Source organism: Salmo salar, chromosome ssa25 (genome assembly GCF_905237065.1).
Source record: "Salmo salar chromosome ssa25, Ssal_v3.1, whole genome shotgun sequence".
In the NCBI taxonomy this organism is placed as follows: Eukaryota; Metazoa; Chordata; class Actinopteri; order Salmoniformes; family Salmonidae; genus Salmo; species Salmo salar.
In genome coordinates, this window is record NC_059466.1 from 32,593,654 (window position 1) to 32,612,858 (window position 19,205).

The following is a 19,205-nucleotide window of genomic DNA, read 5'->3' on the forward strand; positions in this document are numbered from 1 at the left end:
TGATGTCATTTCCCACCAGACTCAGAGTCTGAGATGCAGGAAGTGGGTTTGAATGCCCTGCTGGGCTGGTTTTTACAGTGCACATGGTGCTTATTAAGAACCAATGGTGGGGCAGAGAGAGTGAGTGGAAGCCTGTCGAGCAGGTTCGTAACTTGACACTGTCATCACAAACAGTCCACTCAAAGACAGACCATATAAACAATATACGGCAGTACAATAATGACAAGATGAACATTCAACTCTTATAAGACGGGTCCAGTATAAGAGGGAGGGAGAGATGGAAGGAGGGGGCTTGATGAAGAAATATAGAGGGGGGAGAGGGGGAAGGGGAGGAAGAGAGAGTTGGGGCTGGAAAGATACATAGAAATCAGATTTGCAGTGACATGTTTGTTTTCATATTTTGGGTTATTGTGTCAACACCCTGTGTGACACACACTTTGCCCTCTGAGGTGGTGTTGGATACAAACTGTAAAGCCATGGTTTAAATGGAGGAGTACTTTTCCATGAGTGGCCGTTCATCAGCTGTATAGGCCTACTTGCAAGTTTCCAAAAAACCTGTGTGTTATTGGAAAGGAATGCAGTTCAAATAGCTGGCTGGATAGGCTTCTAAATGGCAACATTTTACAAGGAGAAATTCAAGGCTCACAGAGATTTGCAAGAGAGAGAAATTTGCCAGAAACCAATTTATGCTCCCTACTTTTTCCATTTGGAGGATACAATGTTGTCTTAGAGGAAATACACCAGAAATACTTAGTTACTGCATTGTCTGGCATAGGTTCATCTTTCGTGGACAGACTACGTAAACATAAATCGAGCAACCCACCAATTACGTGAGACTTTAGTTCTGGGATAACCGAGATTATACATAAGTACCACAGGAAGCTGGTGATGGGAGGACGGCTCACAATAATGGCTGAAATGGAGGAAATGTAATGGTATCAAACACATGGAAATCATGTCCTCCCCAATTAAAGTGCCACCAGCCACCTGTGATAGGTACACTGGCATTATCAACAACTGACACTGCCCAAAGCAGATAATAAACCCAAAGCACGATAATAAACTAATCCTCCACATAAATTTGTTGATTTTTAAATACCCCAAATTTGCTACCCCTCATTGACATTATCGAGAGGCAAACACGTGACAGTGAGAAAACATGACAAGGCACTCCTTATGCGCATTCTGTGACATGCACTCTTCATGGATGCAACAAGGTGATTCTCTATCCCAAGGATAGTCCAGATGAAAACATTCTTTAGAAGTTATTTTATCCACCATCAGATGACAGTAGCAGAGAGAGGTTTGTTCAGAGGGAAAACGAGACAGAGAGAGAAGAGAGAGAGCTCTCCAGGGGGATGCTGCAAAATCAAATAGCCTACTATCAATCTATCAATCAAATTTATTTATAAAGCCCTTTTTACATCAGCAAATGTCACAAAGTGCTATACAGAAATCCAGCCTAAAACCCCAAACAGCAAGCAATGCAGATGTAGAAACACGGTGGCTAGGAAAAACTCCCTAGAACGGCATAGGGAGAAACCTAGAGAGGAACCAGGCTCTGAGGGGTGGCCAGTCCTCTTCTGGATGTGCCGGATGGAGATTATAAGAGTACATGGCCATTAAGGCCAAATTGTTCTTCAAGATGTTCAGTCGTTCATAGATGACCAGCAGGGTTGTAAAGGGTGCAACAGTTCAGTACCTCAGGAGTAAATGATGTTGATATAATCCCTGCCACTGTAAACCTAACACATAAATGACTTTGTGCCTTGTCAGAGAAATGGCATGGATTAGAATAGTTTATCATTGCAAAACCACTCAATGCCCTCTCTGTAATCAATGCATATTCATAGCTCCTTTGTTTTGTTTCACAAATCCTTTCCGCACCTGCTTTTCTGGTTCTTAAGAGTTGGAATGCAGCAGCTCCCTACCTTCTCAGGCCAAGGGGCTGTGCAGTAGGGTGTTCATAATCTATCTGTCTGGACTGGGTAGGGCCTTTTAACTTTGCTACTGTATTTCAACTTTTGAATGTAGCCTACCTACATTCAAACCACTCTAAACGACTGCATATGATCACATGTTCTTGTATAATTGGGTCAATTGTTGTAGAAAATGAAAAAGTTTGCATACTGTGCATTTCATATTTTCCACCAGGACTACAGCCTCTGCTATTTATTAAAGGTGAGTCACAGTTTCTTCCTGAACACACATTGATTCACTCCTATTTTCACGTTTTCATACACTCATAATGCAATTTATACTTAATATTATAGAGGCATGGACAACTTGTTGGAAAAATGTAACTGAACAAAGAGTATGCCTTTTTACTCCAAATGCCCGAGCAACATTCTTTTTGTAGGCTCTTACCAATGTGGGGCAGTTAAACCCTGACTGGAAAGATTAAATAGAAGCACATGATGATTCAACCCGTGATTTTCACTAGGAGCAGCTCATACCACGACTAAATGAATGAATTTCCCTTTATTTTCTCCCCTGACACCGTAGCCTGCTTTTCTGCATCTAGTCCATGATGGCATCCCCAAGGCTGGAGACGTTCTGCTGCCCAAACAGAGACGCATCGACTGAATTTGTCATTACTTTTCAGCCCCTCTTCTTTAGCGCCATTTGCATTGGTAGTGCAGGTTTAAGTTTGATATTTTCTATATTACAACTTTTGCCCAAACGTAGGGGTTACAGACGCCTTGGACAGTACCCTCTTCCCAAGCCAGCGTCTTCGTCGAGAATATTGTTTATCATCAGCATATGTGATATTCTGGGATGTACAGGTAAGGAAATGTCCCGTTACTTTTCATCAACACCTTCCACGTCACTGCCGATACGATGGAGAGTTTAATCAAAGTTGTAGGCGTACACAACGTTTAGAATTGTGTCAGCCTACTTTACTGTGAACTTTTTAATTGTTCATCATAGCCTATGACAATAGAATCTACTATTGTTGCTAGTGAAACACCAGTTCTTATCAAATCAAATCAAACTTTATTTGTCACATGCGCCGAATGCAACAAGTGTGGACTTTACCGTGAAATGCTTACTTACAAGGCCTTAACCAAAAGTGCAGTTCAAGAAGAAGAAAATATTTACCAAGTAGACTAAAATAAAAAGTAACACAATAACAATAGCAAATATCACATGCAATTGGGCATATTGCTCAATTTGCTCATTTTGTAATAGCTCTCAGTCTCACATGGAAATCCACTCATGGCACATCATGTAGCTAAGCCTAATTATGATGACGCATGAGCCAACATTTTCAAGTTGTTATAAACCATTTATGCATTGTGAAAGAATGGACTCTTACCAGTTTGTTTTCATAACGGTAATCAATCATACACAATGGAGAAAATACTGTATAGTCCCACAAGCCAACCATTGGACTGATTTGTGTCTAAATGAGGCAATTTATAGGCTTAGCTACTATAGTAGTTTCAGTTTCTTAACATCACCTAGGCTACTGTTTGAAATTAGAATATGTGCTGGATAATTCCATGATATAGTAAGATTAGAATTAGACTCATGTGAGAGGTGGAGTCTAATCAGCCAACATTGCTTGAATTGCCACTGGTGACATTTTATATCCTCGAAGCCCTTTTGTGTGACATTTGTCACACAAAATGATAGCATACTAAATCAAAGCACTTTAAGTTGAGTCATGGCCTTTACTAGATGGTCTAGTAGAGATAAGACACTAATGCAGAAGAAGAACTGAGGACTGCTGTCCTTTTGTGAGAATAGAACTGAGGGAGTTTGATCAATTCTATTCTTCATTTAAATTAATTTGCTGATATATTTGTTGCAATGAAAACCTATTTCATTGTCTACAGGGAAAATGACATTAGAACACAATAAATCAACACGGTAAATCAATTGGTAGTGAGAAATTATACATTTGACAGTCTCTACCCACAAAGGTATGTCTTTCTTTGTTATTTTGCTTCTACAGAAGGTGTCAAAGAATAATGGAATGAACTTGAATAGTATGTGGTTCCAGTTTCTCCCAGCAGGGTTATTTCCCCACTGCAAATAAAAACAACTTTAATACGTTCAACATTCAGCCAAAGCACACTAGAGCATCAAGTACATCACGTTAAGTTCCTGAAGTATACGCACACGTTTCCAAGCGTCATAGCACAGTGCAGCAGGAAGTGGAAAGGCCCTTATGAACCATCACCTGAGGTCTCTAGTCTTTCCATTACACTTGTAACCACAATAAAAAGGATTCCATGACATAATCACATTAACAAGGTGTGTAATAATACGAGCCAAATAAGCAACAGCTTCATTATCTGTTTCCAGTGTTAATTAAAGCCAGTGAGGATTTAACTCCAGTATAAATACCCTGTAAGGTGTGTATGATGCTATGGTGATTTCCGTCCACCTCACAAAGATGACAGTTTAACGGACAGATGTTTAAAAATCACCCTCTATTTCTATTTAGTTTCTGTGATCTGAGCCTTGTTGCATTTGTTTGACCGTTCTACTGACCGTCCAATGGTTGACCGTTCTACTGAGTGTTTCATCAACGGAGACTCATTGACATCCATACAGTCAGGAGTCTTATAAAACAGATCTTCATGAGACGGTCAGATGTTTTGAGATGTTGTGTTTGTCTCCTCCAGGTATCATAATGAGGTCATCCATCTGGCTGGGCATGCCCAACCTTGTCAGAGGGATCAATGTGGCCAACAACAGCGACGTGTGGCCAGAGGTGTTCTGCGTCGGCAGTGCAGTACGTATGATAACCACCTCTAGGACTTTTTCCTGACCAGGAAAAACTCCTGACCTGGCAGAAGAAGAGTTATGGCAGGTAGCCTAGAGGTTAAGAGCATTGGGCGAGTAACCGAAAGGTTGCTGGTTTGAATCCCTGAGCTGACTAGGTGAAAAATCAGTCAATTTGCCCTTGAGAAAGGCACTTAACCCTAATTGTTCATTTAAGTTGCTCTGGATAAGAGCGTCTACTAAATGACTAAACTGAGACAAAAAGGAGCTCAGCAAATATACAGTACTGACAGGAATGGGCTAGCAGATTGTATTTTACATTAGAAACAGTCACTTGCATGACAAAATGGTGCTTAAAGGAGTTATTGTTGTGAAGAACCATAAAATAAAACATTTCACTGCACACAGCAGATAATGTAGAGGAAAGTCAAGGGTGTTGAACAAACACCTTTATTTAGAGAATTTGAAATTCCCCGAGTAAGTCAATTATTCTGCATGGAGCATTTAACAACGTTGATCCAGTATTTGGGTGTTGGACACACTGACACACAGCAGAGATGCCTAGATGTACTGACCACCCTGTGCTCTTAAACACAGTCATAGGCCTATTTCAAATACGAGATTAGACCTAGGTTAGGTTTAGTTACATTAGAAAGCTATCACGTTACTTATCAAGGAGAGATTCTGCACCATGTATCATATCCTCCTGTATGATGGTTGTTGCAGTATGGTTTATATACAGTGTGTTGTTCTGATGTTTAGTCTGGTTTGTGTTCCCCAGATGTGGATTCAGCTGTTCTTCAGTGCATCCTTCTGGTGGACCTTCTGTTACGCTGTGGATGTCTTCCTTGTGGTCAAAAGATCTGCAGGAATCAGGTAGTATATACTCTCCTCCTGCTATCAATCACATTTGGCTATATCACTTCTATATCAAATATGTTTTCTCTCAATCAGTGGTGGCTCTTCAAGTGGGGAGGATGGGCTCATGGTAATGGCTGGAACGGAATCAATAGAACGGAATCAAAAGAATGGTCTCAAACACATCAAACACCTGGTTTCCATGTGTTTGATATTATTCCATTCATTATGAGCCGTCCTCCCCTCACGAGCCTCCTCTGCTCTCAAAATACTATAGACATAAAACTCTTGACTATGTCTCCAGTTAGGGAAACGTACCACTGCCTCTGATGTGCGCTCTCATCAATATAATATCAGTAATCTCACAATATAATATAGCTGCAACTCCTCAATATAAAACTCTTCTGTCTTTCCAGATGGGGAAAGTACCACAGCAACTTATAGTCTGATGTAGCGCAAAAACAAATATTGTGTTTAATTATTCATACTGTCCTAATGATATGCCACTTCCATTAGGCAGAGAATGTGAAAATCTGCTTTTCATTTCTGATACCACTTCTCTCTGGGCGTTACCGTATATCTCATATGTAATCAGTGAGATATTGTGTGAAATATACTACACAGAGTGTAAAAAACATTAAGGACACCTGCTCTTTCCATGACATAACTGACCAGGTGAATCCTGGTGAAATGTACAATCCCTTATTGATGTCACTTGTTAAATCCACTTCAATCAGTATAGATGAAGGGGAGCAGGTTAAAGGATTTTTAAGCCTTAAAAGATAACTGAGACATGGATTGTGTATGTGTGCCATTCAGAGGGTGAATGGGCAAGACTAAATAATAACTGCACTGCTGCTGGGTTTTTCACGCTCAACAGTTTCCCGTGTGTATCAAGAAATGGTCCACCACGCAAAGGACATCCAGCCAACTGGGGGTGCAACTAAATATTAGGATGGTGTCCTTCATGTTTTGTACATTTAGTGTCTGTTTATGTGTTGAAAGCTGTGCCTGGCTCATGAATCATGAGTAGGGCCCTGTGTTTTAGTAAATCATGTCACATGACCTGGATTTTAACCTCTATTTTAAGCCTTTTCCAGAAATGAGAATTATACCAAAAATGAAACCAATTGTCTGAGGATGGTACTGGACCATCTGACATAAAAATAAAATAAAATTGAAATGAAAAAGCTTTAAATAAAGATTAAAATCCAGGTCATATGACATAATTAACCAAAACACAGGGCCCCATGACATGTGATGTCTTGTTGTTCTGTCAGTACCATCATCCTGTATCACATGATCACATGGGGTCTGGCCGTGTTGCTGTGTGTGGAGGGTGTGGCCATGCTCTACTACCCATCCATCTCCAGGTATGTCAACAGCTCTCCATTGGTTGTGTCTGTGACATCAAGTTTGTGTTGTCATGAATCACATTGAAAATGTAGGCTTGTGAAGTTGTGACAGCATTTATTGTACTGCTGACTGTCAAGATACTTGGAGGAGTGAACATTGTCTTAGGATCCTTGATGTTAGACCAGTTTTATGTGCATTCCAAGACTTGTGCTGTACACTGACAGTCAATAGCCCTATTGTAGTTAAAGGGATAGTTCGGGACTTTGGCAATGAGGCCCTTTATCTACTTCCCCAGAGTCAAATTAACTTACGATTTTTATGTACTGTATCTGCGTCCAGTATGAAGGAAGTTAGATGCAATTACATGAACATTGTATCCACGAGTTCATCTGATTCTGAAAAGTAGATAAAGAGCTCCATTGCCAAAATCCTGAACTACACCTTTAAATGACTGAGGATTGTGGTGTGCTAACCCAACATGTCTCTGTACTGCTACCTCCTGTGATCCTTCCCCCATGCCTGGAGGATACATGTAAGGTCGTGTGATGTGCAGTGCCTTTCTCTCAGTGTGCTCTCTCGTGTTGCAGCTGTGAGAATGGCCTGCAGCATGCCATTCCTCACTACATCACTACCTACGCTCCTCTACTGCTGGTGCTTATAGTCAACCCTACGCTGTTCGCCAGGACTGTGTCTGCAGGTCAGTTCAAACTGCCCCTCTGGTGCTGGCTAGCTCTTTATGATTCAGAGCCTTGGACAGGCAATATGCGTCCCAAATGGCACCCTATTCCCTATTTAGTGTACTACTTTTGACCAGGGCCCTAAGGCCGCATCCACAAGCACACTCATATCAGATATTCCATACATAGATACAGTTGAAGTCAGAAGTTGGAGTCATTAAAACTCATTTTTCAACCACTCCACAAATTTCTTGTTAACAAACTATAGTTTTGGCAAGTCGGTTAGGACATCTACTTTGTGCATGACACAAGTACTTTTTCCAACAATTGTTTACAGACAGATTATTTCACTTATAATTCACTGTATCACAATTCCAGTGGGTCAGAATTTTACATACACTAAGTTGACTGTGCCTTTAAACAGCTTGGAAAATTCCCCAAAATGATGTGATGGCTTTAGAAGCTTCTGTTAGGCTAATTGACACAATTTTTGTCAATTGGAGGTGTACCTGTGTATGTATTTCAAGGCCTAACTTCAAACTCAGTGCCTCTTTGCTTGACATCATGGGAAAATAAAACGAAATCAGCCAAGACATCAGAAAATAAATTGTAGACCTACACAAGTCTGGTTAATCCTTGGGAGAAATTTCCAAACGCCTGAAGGTACCAAGTTCATCTGTAGAAACAATAGTACGCAAGTATAAACACCATGGGACCACGCAGCTGTCATACCGCTCAGGAAGGAGACGCGTTCTGTCTCCTAGAGATGAACGTACTTTGGTGCGAAAAGTACAAATAAATCCCAGAACTACAGCAAAGGACCTTGTGAGGATGCTGGAGGAAACAGGTACAAAAGTATCTATAGCCACAGTAAAACGAGTCCTATATCGACATAACCTGAAAGACCACTCAGCAAGGAAGAAGCCACCGCTCCAAAACTGCCATAAAAAAGCCAGACTACGGTTTGCAGCTGCACATGGGGACAAAGATTGTACTTTTTAGAGAAATGTCCTTTGGTCTGATGAAACATAAATAGAACTGTTTGGCCATAATGACCATCGTTATGTTTGGAGGAAAAAGGGGGAGGCTTGTAAGCCGAAGAACACCATCCCAACCGGGAAGCACGGGGTGGCAGCATCATGTTGTGGGGGTGCTTTGCTGCAGGAGGGACTGGTGCATTTCAGAAAATAAATGGCATCATGTAAAATTCTGAATTCAACTGTAAATACTAACAGCTCTATCCCTTGTCGTATTTAAATGTAGAGTCCTACAGAGATGTGTTTAAATGGGTTCAATCTTTTATAGCTATTCTTTTTTAGAAGAAACATTGCGATTATTGTAAAACCAGAAAGAATGTGTAACTTCATTTTTTTTTCTCCATTCAGTGACATCGTTATTGAAGGGACGACAAGGGATCTACACTGAAAACGAGAGACGCCTGGGAACAGAGATAAAAATACGCTTCTTCAAAATCATGCTGGTTTTCTTTATTTGGTAAGAAACTTGTCTTTAACTAAGAGAAAGACCAGAATATTGCATGTCATTGTGGGATACATAGTATGTAGTCTATAACATTTCTCCTGTCTTCTATTGTATTGTGTTAGCCAAACAGCATACAAAACTTGATGGCAAGTAAATGGGTTATGGAGGAATCTATATTACAGCTCCTGGCAATGAAGTAAACTTACATTTGATTAAGTTAAGGCAACTGTGTTTCCTGGCAATGCTGGAGAATGGCTTATGTGTGAAGTTTTTTCATAAAGTCCATGACCTTCCTCAAAGAAGTCATACTTATAATGCTGTAGTGTCAATCCATTTATTTCTAAAAAGTGCTTTCCGAACATTATGGAGAGCTGCAGAGGCCCTTGAATTCTAAGATCCACGTTTCAAAATTGCAGAACTGGCATTTTTTTTACTACACTTTTTATCAATTACTTTAAGGCTGTGTTTACACAAGCAGCCCAATTCTGATATTTTGTTCTCACTAATTGGTCTTTTGACCAATCAGATCAGCTCTGAGAAAGATCTGATGTGAAAAGATCTGATGTGATTGGTCAAAAGACTAATTAGTGGAAAAAATATCAGAATCGGTCTACCTGTGTAAACGCAGCCACAGAGACCTAATTTGGCATATTGTAGCTAGCCCTTGGTGAATCTGTCCAGTCAGTGAAGGAACTTAAGTCATTTTCATAATGAAAAATAAGATTCATTATAAAAAAGTATTGACATTCAGTATGCTTTCCTGACATTAATGTACAATACCTTTATCATGATTCCCACTTCTCAGCTGGCTTCCCAACATCATCAATGAAAGCCTGCTGTTTTACCTGGAGATGCAGACAGACATAAAAGCTGGTGACTTGAAGAATATACGAAACGCAGCCCTCATCACATGGTTTATCATGGTGGGTTCACTGTCAATACATTTACTTTATAGTAAACGATCTTGGCCAGAAGTTTATTTGTACAGCAAACCAGTCCAGCACCAATGTTAGTGTGTTATTCTGAAGGCTCAGGTTTGTTCATATCTGAAGGTCTCTGTGTTATGTTCTACTGTTTCCAGGGGATCTTGAACCCCATGTCAGGCTTCCTCAACACGTTGGCCTTCCATGGCTGGACGGGCTTCAAAGTGGACTGCAGCCTGCAGAGGAGGAGGGAGCTGGCCTGGGACTCAGCCTCCACCTCGGCGGCTAACGTGGGGGGCTACAACCCCATCGTGGGCTCCACCCTGCTCTACCAGAGCCACGTCCAGGAGGCCAAGAACATGACAGGCAAGAACATGACAGGCAACGGGCAGCCGGCCTCCGACGCCATCAGCGTCCTATCAGAAGGTAAAGGGCATGTGTGGCTGCAGAGCGGGGAGAATGGCAATGGTAACTCCCCAGTGTATCAAGGTTGGTGAAACCTGTTGTACACATGCTGGGCATCATCATCTAACGTTACATTCTGCAGTGCATGGTGCTGCCAATAAAGCCGCACTCAGTTTGTTTCATATCATACAACCAAGTATGGATTTGGTTTTAGATTCTAAAGTTCTAGATGTCTTCAGACTCATATGGAATGGCATCACTCACCGGGCTTTCCTTAGTAAATCCAGTTTTGAAAAATATATTACTGTCAGAGATTGTCCCCCAGGACCAGCTTAGATGATGTATTATAGAGGATGATGGTCTGAGCCAGGAGAAATGACCAGGGACAGAAAGGCTTTGGTTCTCATCATGAAATGACATGAACTGTTTGTGTGGTAGGTAGTAGTAGACCGTGTATTTAACTGCATCTTAACTCCATAATGTCAAATATTTATGCTCTCACATGGTTATATTACAATTAAGTGAGGACAAAAATATATCATGTATTTTGGGAGAAATGTATGTTTTTGTTTATTTTTAATTTTTATGTTCTACTATTTAAGCAAACTTAGGCCATGATTCAATCAGATTTAGCGTTAACCCGCATTGGCAGACATCCGCATAGCAATGTTTTGGCGACGTTAGAGGTGTAACTGTGGTATGAGCTGACACATTTCAGCGGCTGCCTAGTGTCACAAACCACTCTCTTCCTTATTATCCCTACCGCGTTAGAAGTTCAAAATGTTGATAGGAAGTGTAGGCCAATACATGGTTTCATGTTAATTTATAGCCTATCAGTCTAATCGAGGTGTAGACAATAGAAAATCACACATTCGAGTGTTTGAACTTGTAGCGTGGGATTTGTTAGATTGTAAAGTCTTCTGGTTAAGCAAACGCAAGGATACGCTTTTGGATTTGACAACTCTAACGCAGTTCCTCCGCCGACACAGCCAAAACAACCGCTATGCGGGTGTAAGCTAGTTCGGATCTGATACACTCTAGCCCTTAGTGAGATGTTTCGGTGCACAATTTCAAGATAATGTACACAGATATATATAATATTTTTGATTGTTGTTCAGGATCTGAGACAGTGATCGTGACTTTTTAATGAAAACTCCTCATGAAATAAAGAACAACTTTCAAGGCTTTAGTGTTTCTTGTTTATGAATTTGGCCCTGTATTATAGCTCTCAAGGATCTTATATATAAGTTTCGATATAGAGTTGTGTTGGAAATTTGTTTGGCTTGTTTTGTTTTTTTTCGGGGGGGGGGGGGGGTTTAACAAGAGGATCCAAACATATATTTTAACACATGTAAATACAGTCTTGTCTAAACTGTTAAAAAAAAATCGCAATGGTAAGAGATTTGCTACTTGTATGAAGGTGTTGTGCATGCCTTGAATGAAGAGAGCTGCAGCAGAGGACTTGTTAATAATAGACACTTGGGAGTTTTGATTTGAAGTGTAAGAGAAGGGATATATATACCCGCCTTAACTCGGTCATCTCCCCTATTTTGTCTTGCTAGGTTCAGAGTCTAGTACAATTGAAATCCACATTTCCACTGAGCACCGAGACTATGAGGAGATAGACGCAGATGGAGAATCGTTGGGGAGCTCTGCAAGGCACTAGCTGGAGCCACCTGCAAAACCTGCTGCCAGCCTCCACTCTCTGCACCTCGTCTTTGCCCTCCCCCATGTTTTAGTTCGCATCCCAAATGGCACCCTATTCCCTATATAGTGCACTACTTTGACCATGGGCCATAGGGTTCTGGTCAAAAGTAGTGCACTATATAGGGAATAGGGTGCCATTTGGGACGCAATGTTACACCCTGTCCCTGATCTCTGTTGGAAAACCATGAACCCATAGACGCCCCTCTAGATCAACCAGCAGTTAAAAATGGTCTGTCTACCTGTACCATTTCAGTTCTTTTTCTCTTTAGGATTACCATCTCATTGTTACTGTAGCATAGTTAAAGGTTTGTTATCACAGAACAACATGACACACTTGGCCGTCCGTCTGCTTCTCATATCTCTGGTGTCCATATATGACAGGCCCCAAAGGGTTTGCCAGTTAATTTGCCTCAGCACGGAACACACAGCCCTTCTAATCACCATTGGCGTTACGTTACTGAACTATCAACTGTACAGTAATGGAATAGTCCAAGGCTACCTCACGGTGTCTCATGTTCAATTCAGATAAGAAATGTCAGGTTTGTACTATTGACTATTGGTGAACCTAGAGGCTGCCTTTTAAAAATGTGCTTTAATTACTCCAGAAGCATGTATTCAATTCAATACATCAGCAGACCTAGTGTACTGTACGTATGCATGTATGACTTGTGCACATAAGTAGCCCCCGAAAGCATAAACGAACGGGAATATATCTCTACCTGAGATGTTGTTTATAGGTAAATGATTTGTAGATAGGGTTTTGAACGTTACATTGTTAACCTTGTACTTTGGTTGTATTTTATACAGTATTAAATATTGAGCAATTGAGGTTTCGTGATAGTGTTATCTTTAACTCAAGTTGAAGGAGGGTAAGCATTTTGTCATTTCTTTCAAGTTTGATGTGTCATGAGTTAAATGATCACATGAAGTATCTGATAAAGTGCTACACTGACACCAAATATCTACCTCTCCATATGCACAGTAATGCTATACATTCTGCCACGTAAGCCACATTTAAAGGGAAATGACAAGAACCCAACAATACAAGGAAAGTGTTTTCTAATATCAAAATAGAGTGCTTTATTTGAGACATAATGTGATTTCATTGTTTAGTCTTGGAAACAGATGACCATACCCTAGACTGGGTGGGGGAGAGTGATCGCTGTCAGTCACAGCATTTTATTCCACACTGGGCTTCTCAGCATGCCAAGATGGCCACCAACCACAGTCCGATTCTCAGTCTGACACAGACAATAATGGCTCTCAGCAGCAACAAAAAATAAGTCAGACAATGAACCATCCATCCATCAACGCCCGATTATGTTGTAAAAAAACAAGAAATAAAAATGCTGGCCTTCCCCTTTCATCACAAATCCAAACTAAAGCTGCTCCTACCTTCTGAAAAAGTGCACTTCACACATTGCTCTTAAAATGATCTTGACTGAAAGAGAGAAAAGGGACCAGGAAACAGGCATTGTCAGTTTGTTAGTTTGAAGAGACAGATATCACGTTAGACCATGGTAAGTACAAGTATACATACAGCACACAATGGGCAAGTTCGTTTGGCATGGCCCGGTGCCCCAGGTGATTTCACTTAAGTACCAGTGGAGAGGTCTAAAATGTTCAACGGGCCATGTAAAACGAACTTCCCCATTTAAAGCTAAACCCATTATACAGGTATCTCAAATCAGAAGTCAAATCTGACCTATTAGATCAGGCAGTGGAGACATCAGGACCTCCACCGAATTCAACCAATCACAGCTTAGAAGCTACAGCAGGACTTTCGCTTGACCAATCAGATTGATCGGTCAGAGTGTAACCTGGGTTTCCGTCAAATAGCTTGCGGTGCCAAACAGAGGAGTACTGTTAGAAAATATCAAAAGATGACTAGTGATGACTGTTTGCTACTGAAGCAACATTGAGACAACACAATTAAAACATTCACAGCCTCCTCTCCTTCTGGTCTCTCCTTCTCCTGGTCAGTCATCATGTTCTCTGTCTGTTCTGATCTCCATTTCATTGGTTGTCATTAGAACTGAATACAGACTAAGTTCACCGACATGTCCTGTGAAATGACTACAGTCCACCTCAGCGCCACCTGACTTGACAAACCAACCTGATGCACACATAATTGGTAGAATAAAAGAACATACATGGTGTAAAAAAAAATTCTGACATGCATTAAATTTAATCAGGGTCTTGTAACTGAGTATCAGCAAAGAAAAGGGGCAATATCTCTAGCCAGTATTGCGCATCTAGAGGATGATGCCAAAGTGTACTGTAAATAAACATATATACGCAGTATATAAGTCTGTGTATTCATCTAATTTACATATCTTTACATTCATAAAATTTACATCGAGAAGGGAGAATACTTATAAACCACTTTTTGCATCTTGTAAAGATGTCCACAAAAAGCTTTTTTCTTCCTCATGTGAATGAAAACATCATTAAAAGGTAGTTTTTTCTTCATTGAAATGGTGTTATTAAATGCGAGAACAGAACTACCTCATAGCAACGCCTTGTGTTACTCTGACTTTCAAAAGTCCATTTAAGAAACATTTGCAAGAAGAGCTCTTGAAACAGAAACCATTTTCCACTCAGGACAACTTAAACATCACATTTGAGGAGGCCAGTGCAGCACTAACAATGTCACTCTCCTCATGTCTCCCACATTGTTTCTCAACTCAGGACACCATAGGGTTAACATGTGCTTAGATAAGTTCTAAAACACAACCTTTCTCTCACAATATGACCCCAAACACACCCAAACCTCAGCAAACCTTCCTCATGATTCAGGCCCTAGCCAAATAACAGCAGGGGTAGGTGGTCATTTCACTTCCTCTTTAGGCACCTTTTAAAGCATGGCTGAACAACAATTATTAGATTTAGTCCAGTCCTGTGGATTAATTATCCCAGCAGATTTTCTTTGTGGTCTAAAACAAGAGACACAAATCCATTGAGTAGGTTGTGCTAGTTAGAAAAAGTATTTTGTTGGTCTCCTGTGTCCACTCTGAGGTTGTCCTCCACGTTGCCAGGCCTGCTTTGAACTATTAGAGTGTGTTTGCTGATGGCAGAAGGCATTTTGTCTGCACATTCCAGGGTCCATCTTCAAAATCACTGCCACGATGCTATTTTCGGAGCTCGAGAACGCATACCTGGAGGGCAAAGATAGCATGATTAATAATACATATTATGCTTCAGAATATTTTGGTTTCTCCCCATGCACTTCTGAAAGCATTGGTCCTGAGACTAAAGCATTAAGGTCTTTGCTTTTTATCACTTTGGTTTTACGTACAAAAATGAGTGGTAGTAGCACATGCATAAATGAAAAAAATAAAAACACATTAATACAAATGATATACATTTTAAAACACAAATCATAATCGTATCAAACATACCGATCCATCTGAAGCGCTAGCACCAACTTTGTCTCCTGTGCTGTTCCAGCACACCTCGAAAATCCCTCCAGTCCCCCTGTAGCTATGCACCAAGGCTCCAGACTGCAACCACAACACAACCAAATTACCACCAACTCTGGTGAGGACTGCTTAAGGACCATAGTTGCCTGCTTGACCTAACAACAATGTCACAGCCTGTATTAAACATAGGGCCAGGTGTTTTACCTGACCACATGACCTACTAACTAACTGTTATAAGATGCTATAACCTGTTATAAGCTATAATAACATGTTATAATCTATAATAACCTATTATACGCTGTTACAATCTGTTATACAATGTTACAATCTGTTATAAGATGTTACAATCTGTTATAAGCTGCTAAAAGCTGTTACATGTTATAAACTGTTAACTGAGTTATAACCTCCAGGGTGACTCACCATGGTGTTCCAGATGTGTACACACTTGTCGAAGGAGCCGCTGGCCAGGTGCTTTCCGTCGGGGCTGAAGGCCACACTGTAAACGGGCTCCTGGTGTTTGGTAAGGGTGTGGATACACACACCTCGCTCCACGTCCCACAGACGCACCGTCGAGTCAAACGAGGCACTGAGGGGTAGGACAGAGCACGTGGTCAGTTCTCCATCGACATCTACTAAATGAAAATACGTACTGTAACTGAAATACATGAAAACTCAAACATTGTTCAAGTTTATGTTCATACCAACAAGTCATTACTGATCTTTCAGTACTGATGGTAATTTACAGGGTTTGACAGGAGAGTTAACACCTTTATAACAAAGTAGCAACAAAGTCCTTTTTCCAGCTTCAGGTTGTCAACAACACTACATAGAAAGAAGGATATGAAATATGTCAATAAGTTGGCTTTGGTGCTCGATGCAAACTCTAATTCAAAATGCTGATCCACAAAGCGAGATGTGTGATGTTGTAGAATCGGTGAGAACATCTGTCACCACAAAAGGAGATACACGGTTGAGCGCATGTGTTAATGAAAAGAGGAGCTGACGTTCATTAACACTTTCTCATCAAAATGGTATTATTAGGTAGTGTAAGCCAAGTCTTCTGGGGCTGCCCCTGGCTAGATTGCAAATCTCACTTTATAAGGACACAGGAAAATATTGTGAGATTAAAACGAAATTAATAAACAGAAGTTGGGAAAGAACCGATTAAATCACATGATCAGACATGAGCTGTATCTTGGTGTACAATACCGCATTTACCTCAGATTACTATCAAGTTCCTAACAAGTCATAGTAGTAATGGCAGTTTTACATCCAGAGTGAAATTTACGCCCATCCCAGGGGATTTCAGAAGAGGTTGTAAATGCCTGTGGTATTTGAACTGTAACATTTACATATAGAAGCATTGGCTTTATGTCCCTGATCCACTGACAGTTACTAGCCCTGAGAGAATGTCTGGGACACTTCTTGACAAGAGACCCCTTCACTGGCACACACACTGTCCATTCTCAACTCATAAATCACAACGCTGTCCCAGAACAAGTCTAGGTGCTGTGAGTGTGTCCCACCTAGCCAGCATGATGTTGAAGTTGGGGTTGCTGGTGCCGGGGCCGGTAGGGCTCCACTTGATAGTGTAGATCTCTTTACTGTGGGCCTGGAGGTCATGGACCCACGAGTCCTGCTTCATACTCCAGATCTGGGAAAGAGAACAGCACTGCGTAATCATTACATTATTATATTGACATATAGAGATCATGGTCATAGGAAAGAGGTGGAATTTATTGTGTGTCCAAAATCTTGGCTGAAGTGGAAGCGCTGGCCTTACCTTTAAAGTCATGTCATCAGAGCAGGAGGCTAGTAACATCCCTGACGGGTCCCACTTGATAGCATTGACTTCATTCTGAAAAACACATGGGAAGACAGACATGTAGACTTGTAGAGGACCAATAAGACATCATGCTTATCCGTTTAATAGTTACACATTATCCTGTTTACAGACCTTCAGAAGTTTGGGAAAATACAGGAAGCAGAGAAATCCTAAGTGTGACTAAGTCCTCAGTGGTGAGATGTAGAGGCTAGAACAGAGATGCTGTTTGTTTACCGTGTGGCCTTGGAAGGTTTTGAGCGGCCGGTCGCTGCCCATTCGACACACGTGAATGCACATGTCTGTGCTGCAGGAGGCAAACGTTGTGTTGTTCTGCCAGTCCACGTCAAGGGCTGGAGCTGTAGGTAGGAGGCAACACAGAAGGACAAGGACAGTATTCAAAGGGTTAATTCACATCAACCGAGCAGCTGAAGTCCTACATCTTTCTGTTCGGGACACAAGGGGCTTACCTGAGTGGAAGGGGAACTGCTGCTTGGCCTCTCCTGTGTGTGCGTCCCAAATGATTGTTGTCTGGAAAATGACAACAGATACATAGCAAATACTGCAGGGATAGCTGATTGCTACTGGAGTTACTTGATTAAATAATATACACAATAAAATATATATTTTGTAAATACCTTATCTACACCAGCACTGAGGATAGAGTTTCCTTTCTTGTTCCACTTCAGTGCAAATATGGGCCCTTTATGTTGCCCCAAGGTGCTAGCCAGATTACCTGTGAAAGACAAGAGTTTAATGTATCTGCACAGATGACAATACGATTCAGGTTTGGTATTGGGCACTGTAATATAAATGAATTAAAATGCAACAAAACTCAACAAACCATCTTTTGTCCATATCCTTGCAAATCCATCATAAGATCCTGTTGCTAAGAGTGTCCCGTCGCTCTATGGGGTCAAATAGAGCAGTTTGTTAACTGTACTCAGTATAGAGGACTTCTAATGTTCCGTTCCAGACCATTTCAGTCAAGTGAGAATTGACACAGTAGATGATGGATGGAATGGACAATTGAGAACTCACATTCCAGTCTAGTGAGGTGACATCTTTGTTGCTGGGGACGTCCTGGCCTCCCTCCCTGATGCAGTGTCTGAGCACCAGCTGGGTGGAACTACTGTTACTGTTCTCATTCAGGTTCCAGATCCGGGCTGTCGAGTCTCCCGACCTAGACACACACAGGCAGAATACAGAAGAGAAAGTCAATACAGACAGACAGAGACAGTGTGTGTGCGTGTGTGAGTGAGCTGCTCTAGCCTCGCTAGTCCCAGAAAAGCTGAACCCAGTACTGACCCATCCCTGTGCCCCCCACACTTCCCCTCCCCAGTGAGACTCACCCTGAGGCCAGCAGGTCGCTGACAGGGTTCCAGGCACAGATGAACACCTCTGACTCGTGGCCTCGGAGGACCGTGGCCTTGCTGGCTGGGATCTCCACGTCCACATCCATCTCCATGGGCTCACTGTGGTTATCTGTAATCAGATCACATCCACACTCTGTTATAGACTGGGGCTCCTGAGTGGCGCACCTTTATTTAACTAGGCAAGTCAGTTAAGAACAAATTCTTATTTTCAATGACGGCCTAGGAACAGTGGGTTAACTGCCTTGTTCAGGGGCAGAACGACAGATTTTTACCTTGTCAGCTCAGGGATTTGATCTTGCAACCTTTCAGTTACTAGTCCAACGCTCTAAACAACAGTATACAAGGCATATTGACATTTGAGAGAGGCATAAAGCAATCACAGGTGTTGATTGGGAGAGCTAGCTGAGACAACAACAACAGGTAAAATGGTGATGAATGGG

General features: G+C 41.4%; 2 protein-coding genes across 2 annotated transcripts in view; one reads left to right on the plus strand and one right to left on the minus strand.

The window, feature by feature from the left end:
- The first annotated feature begins 1,966 nt into the window (after positions 1-1,966).
- LOC106586618 (G-protein coupled receptor 143) lies at positions 1,967-12,973 on the plus strand. Its single transcript, XM_014174100.2, has 10 exons — positions 1,967-2,181; positions 2,506-2,786; positions 4,638-4,747; positions 5,519-5,613; positions 6,876-6,968; positions 7,539-7,648; positions 9,014-9,122; positions 9,916-10,033; positions 10,192-10,459; positions 12,001-12,973. Exons 2-10 carry the CDS (start codon positions 2,528-2,530, stop codon positions 12,102-12,104), a joined length of 1,266 nt encoding a protein of 421 aa, XP_014029575.1. The 5' UTR covers positions 1,967-2,181; positions 2,506-2,527; the 3' UTR covers positions 12,105-12,973.
- Positions 12,974-13,198: 225 nt separating this feature from the next.
- Positions 13,199-19,205, minus strand: part of LOC106586619 (F-box-like/WD repeat-containing protein TBL1X) — a 38,065-nt gene continuing 32,058 nt past the window's right edge. The window contains exons 5-15 of the mRNA XM_014174104.2: positions 18,742-18,874; positions 18,431-18,572; positions 18,234-18,297; positions 18,028-18,125; positions 17,860-17,920; positions 17,627-17,748; positions 17,351-17,425; positions 17,094-17,221; positions 15,988-16,153; positions 15,547-15,648; positions 13,199-15,303 (exon numbers count right to left, since the gene is read on the minus strand). Coding sequence (XP_014029579.1) covers positions 15,277-15,303; positions 15,547-15,648; positions 15,988-16,153; positions 17,094-17,221; positions 17,351-17,425; positions 17,627-17,748; positions 17,860-17,920; positions 18,028-18,125; positions 18,234-18,297; positions 18,431-18,572; positions 18,742-18,874 — 1,118 coding nt within the window. The 3' untranslated portion in view covers positions 13,199-15,276. The remainder of the gene's footprint in view (positions 15,304-15,546; positions 15,649-15,987; positions 16,154-17,093; positions 17,222-17,350; positions 17,426-17,626; positions 17,749-17,859; positions 17,921-18,027; positions 18,126-18,233; positions 18,298-18,430; positions 18,573-18,741; positions 18,875-19,205) is intronic.

Excerpts from the sequence above, each read along its gene's own strand:
- LOC106586618 (XM_014174100.2), top strand. The coding sequence starts at position 2,528 with ATGATGGCATCCCCAAGGCTGGAGACGTTCTGCTGCCCAAACAGAGAC. Across the intron at positions 6,969-7,538 it reads TACTACCCATCCATCTCCAG|CTGTGAGAATGGCCTGCAGC; the intron begins GTATGTCAACAG and ends CTCGTGTTGCAG. Across the intron at positions 10,460-12,000 it reads CATCAGCGTCCTATCAGAAG|GTTCAGAGTCTAGTACAATT; the intron begins GTAAAGGGCATG and ends TTGTCTTGCTAG.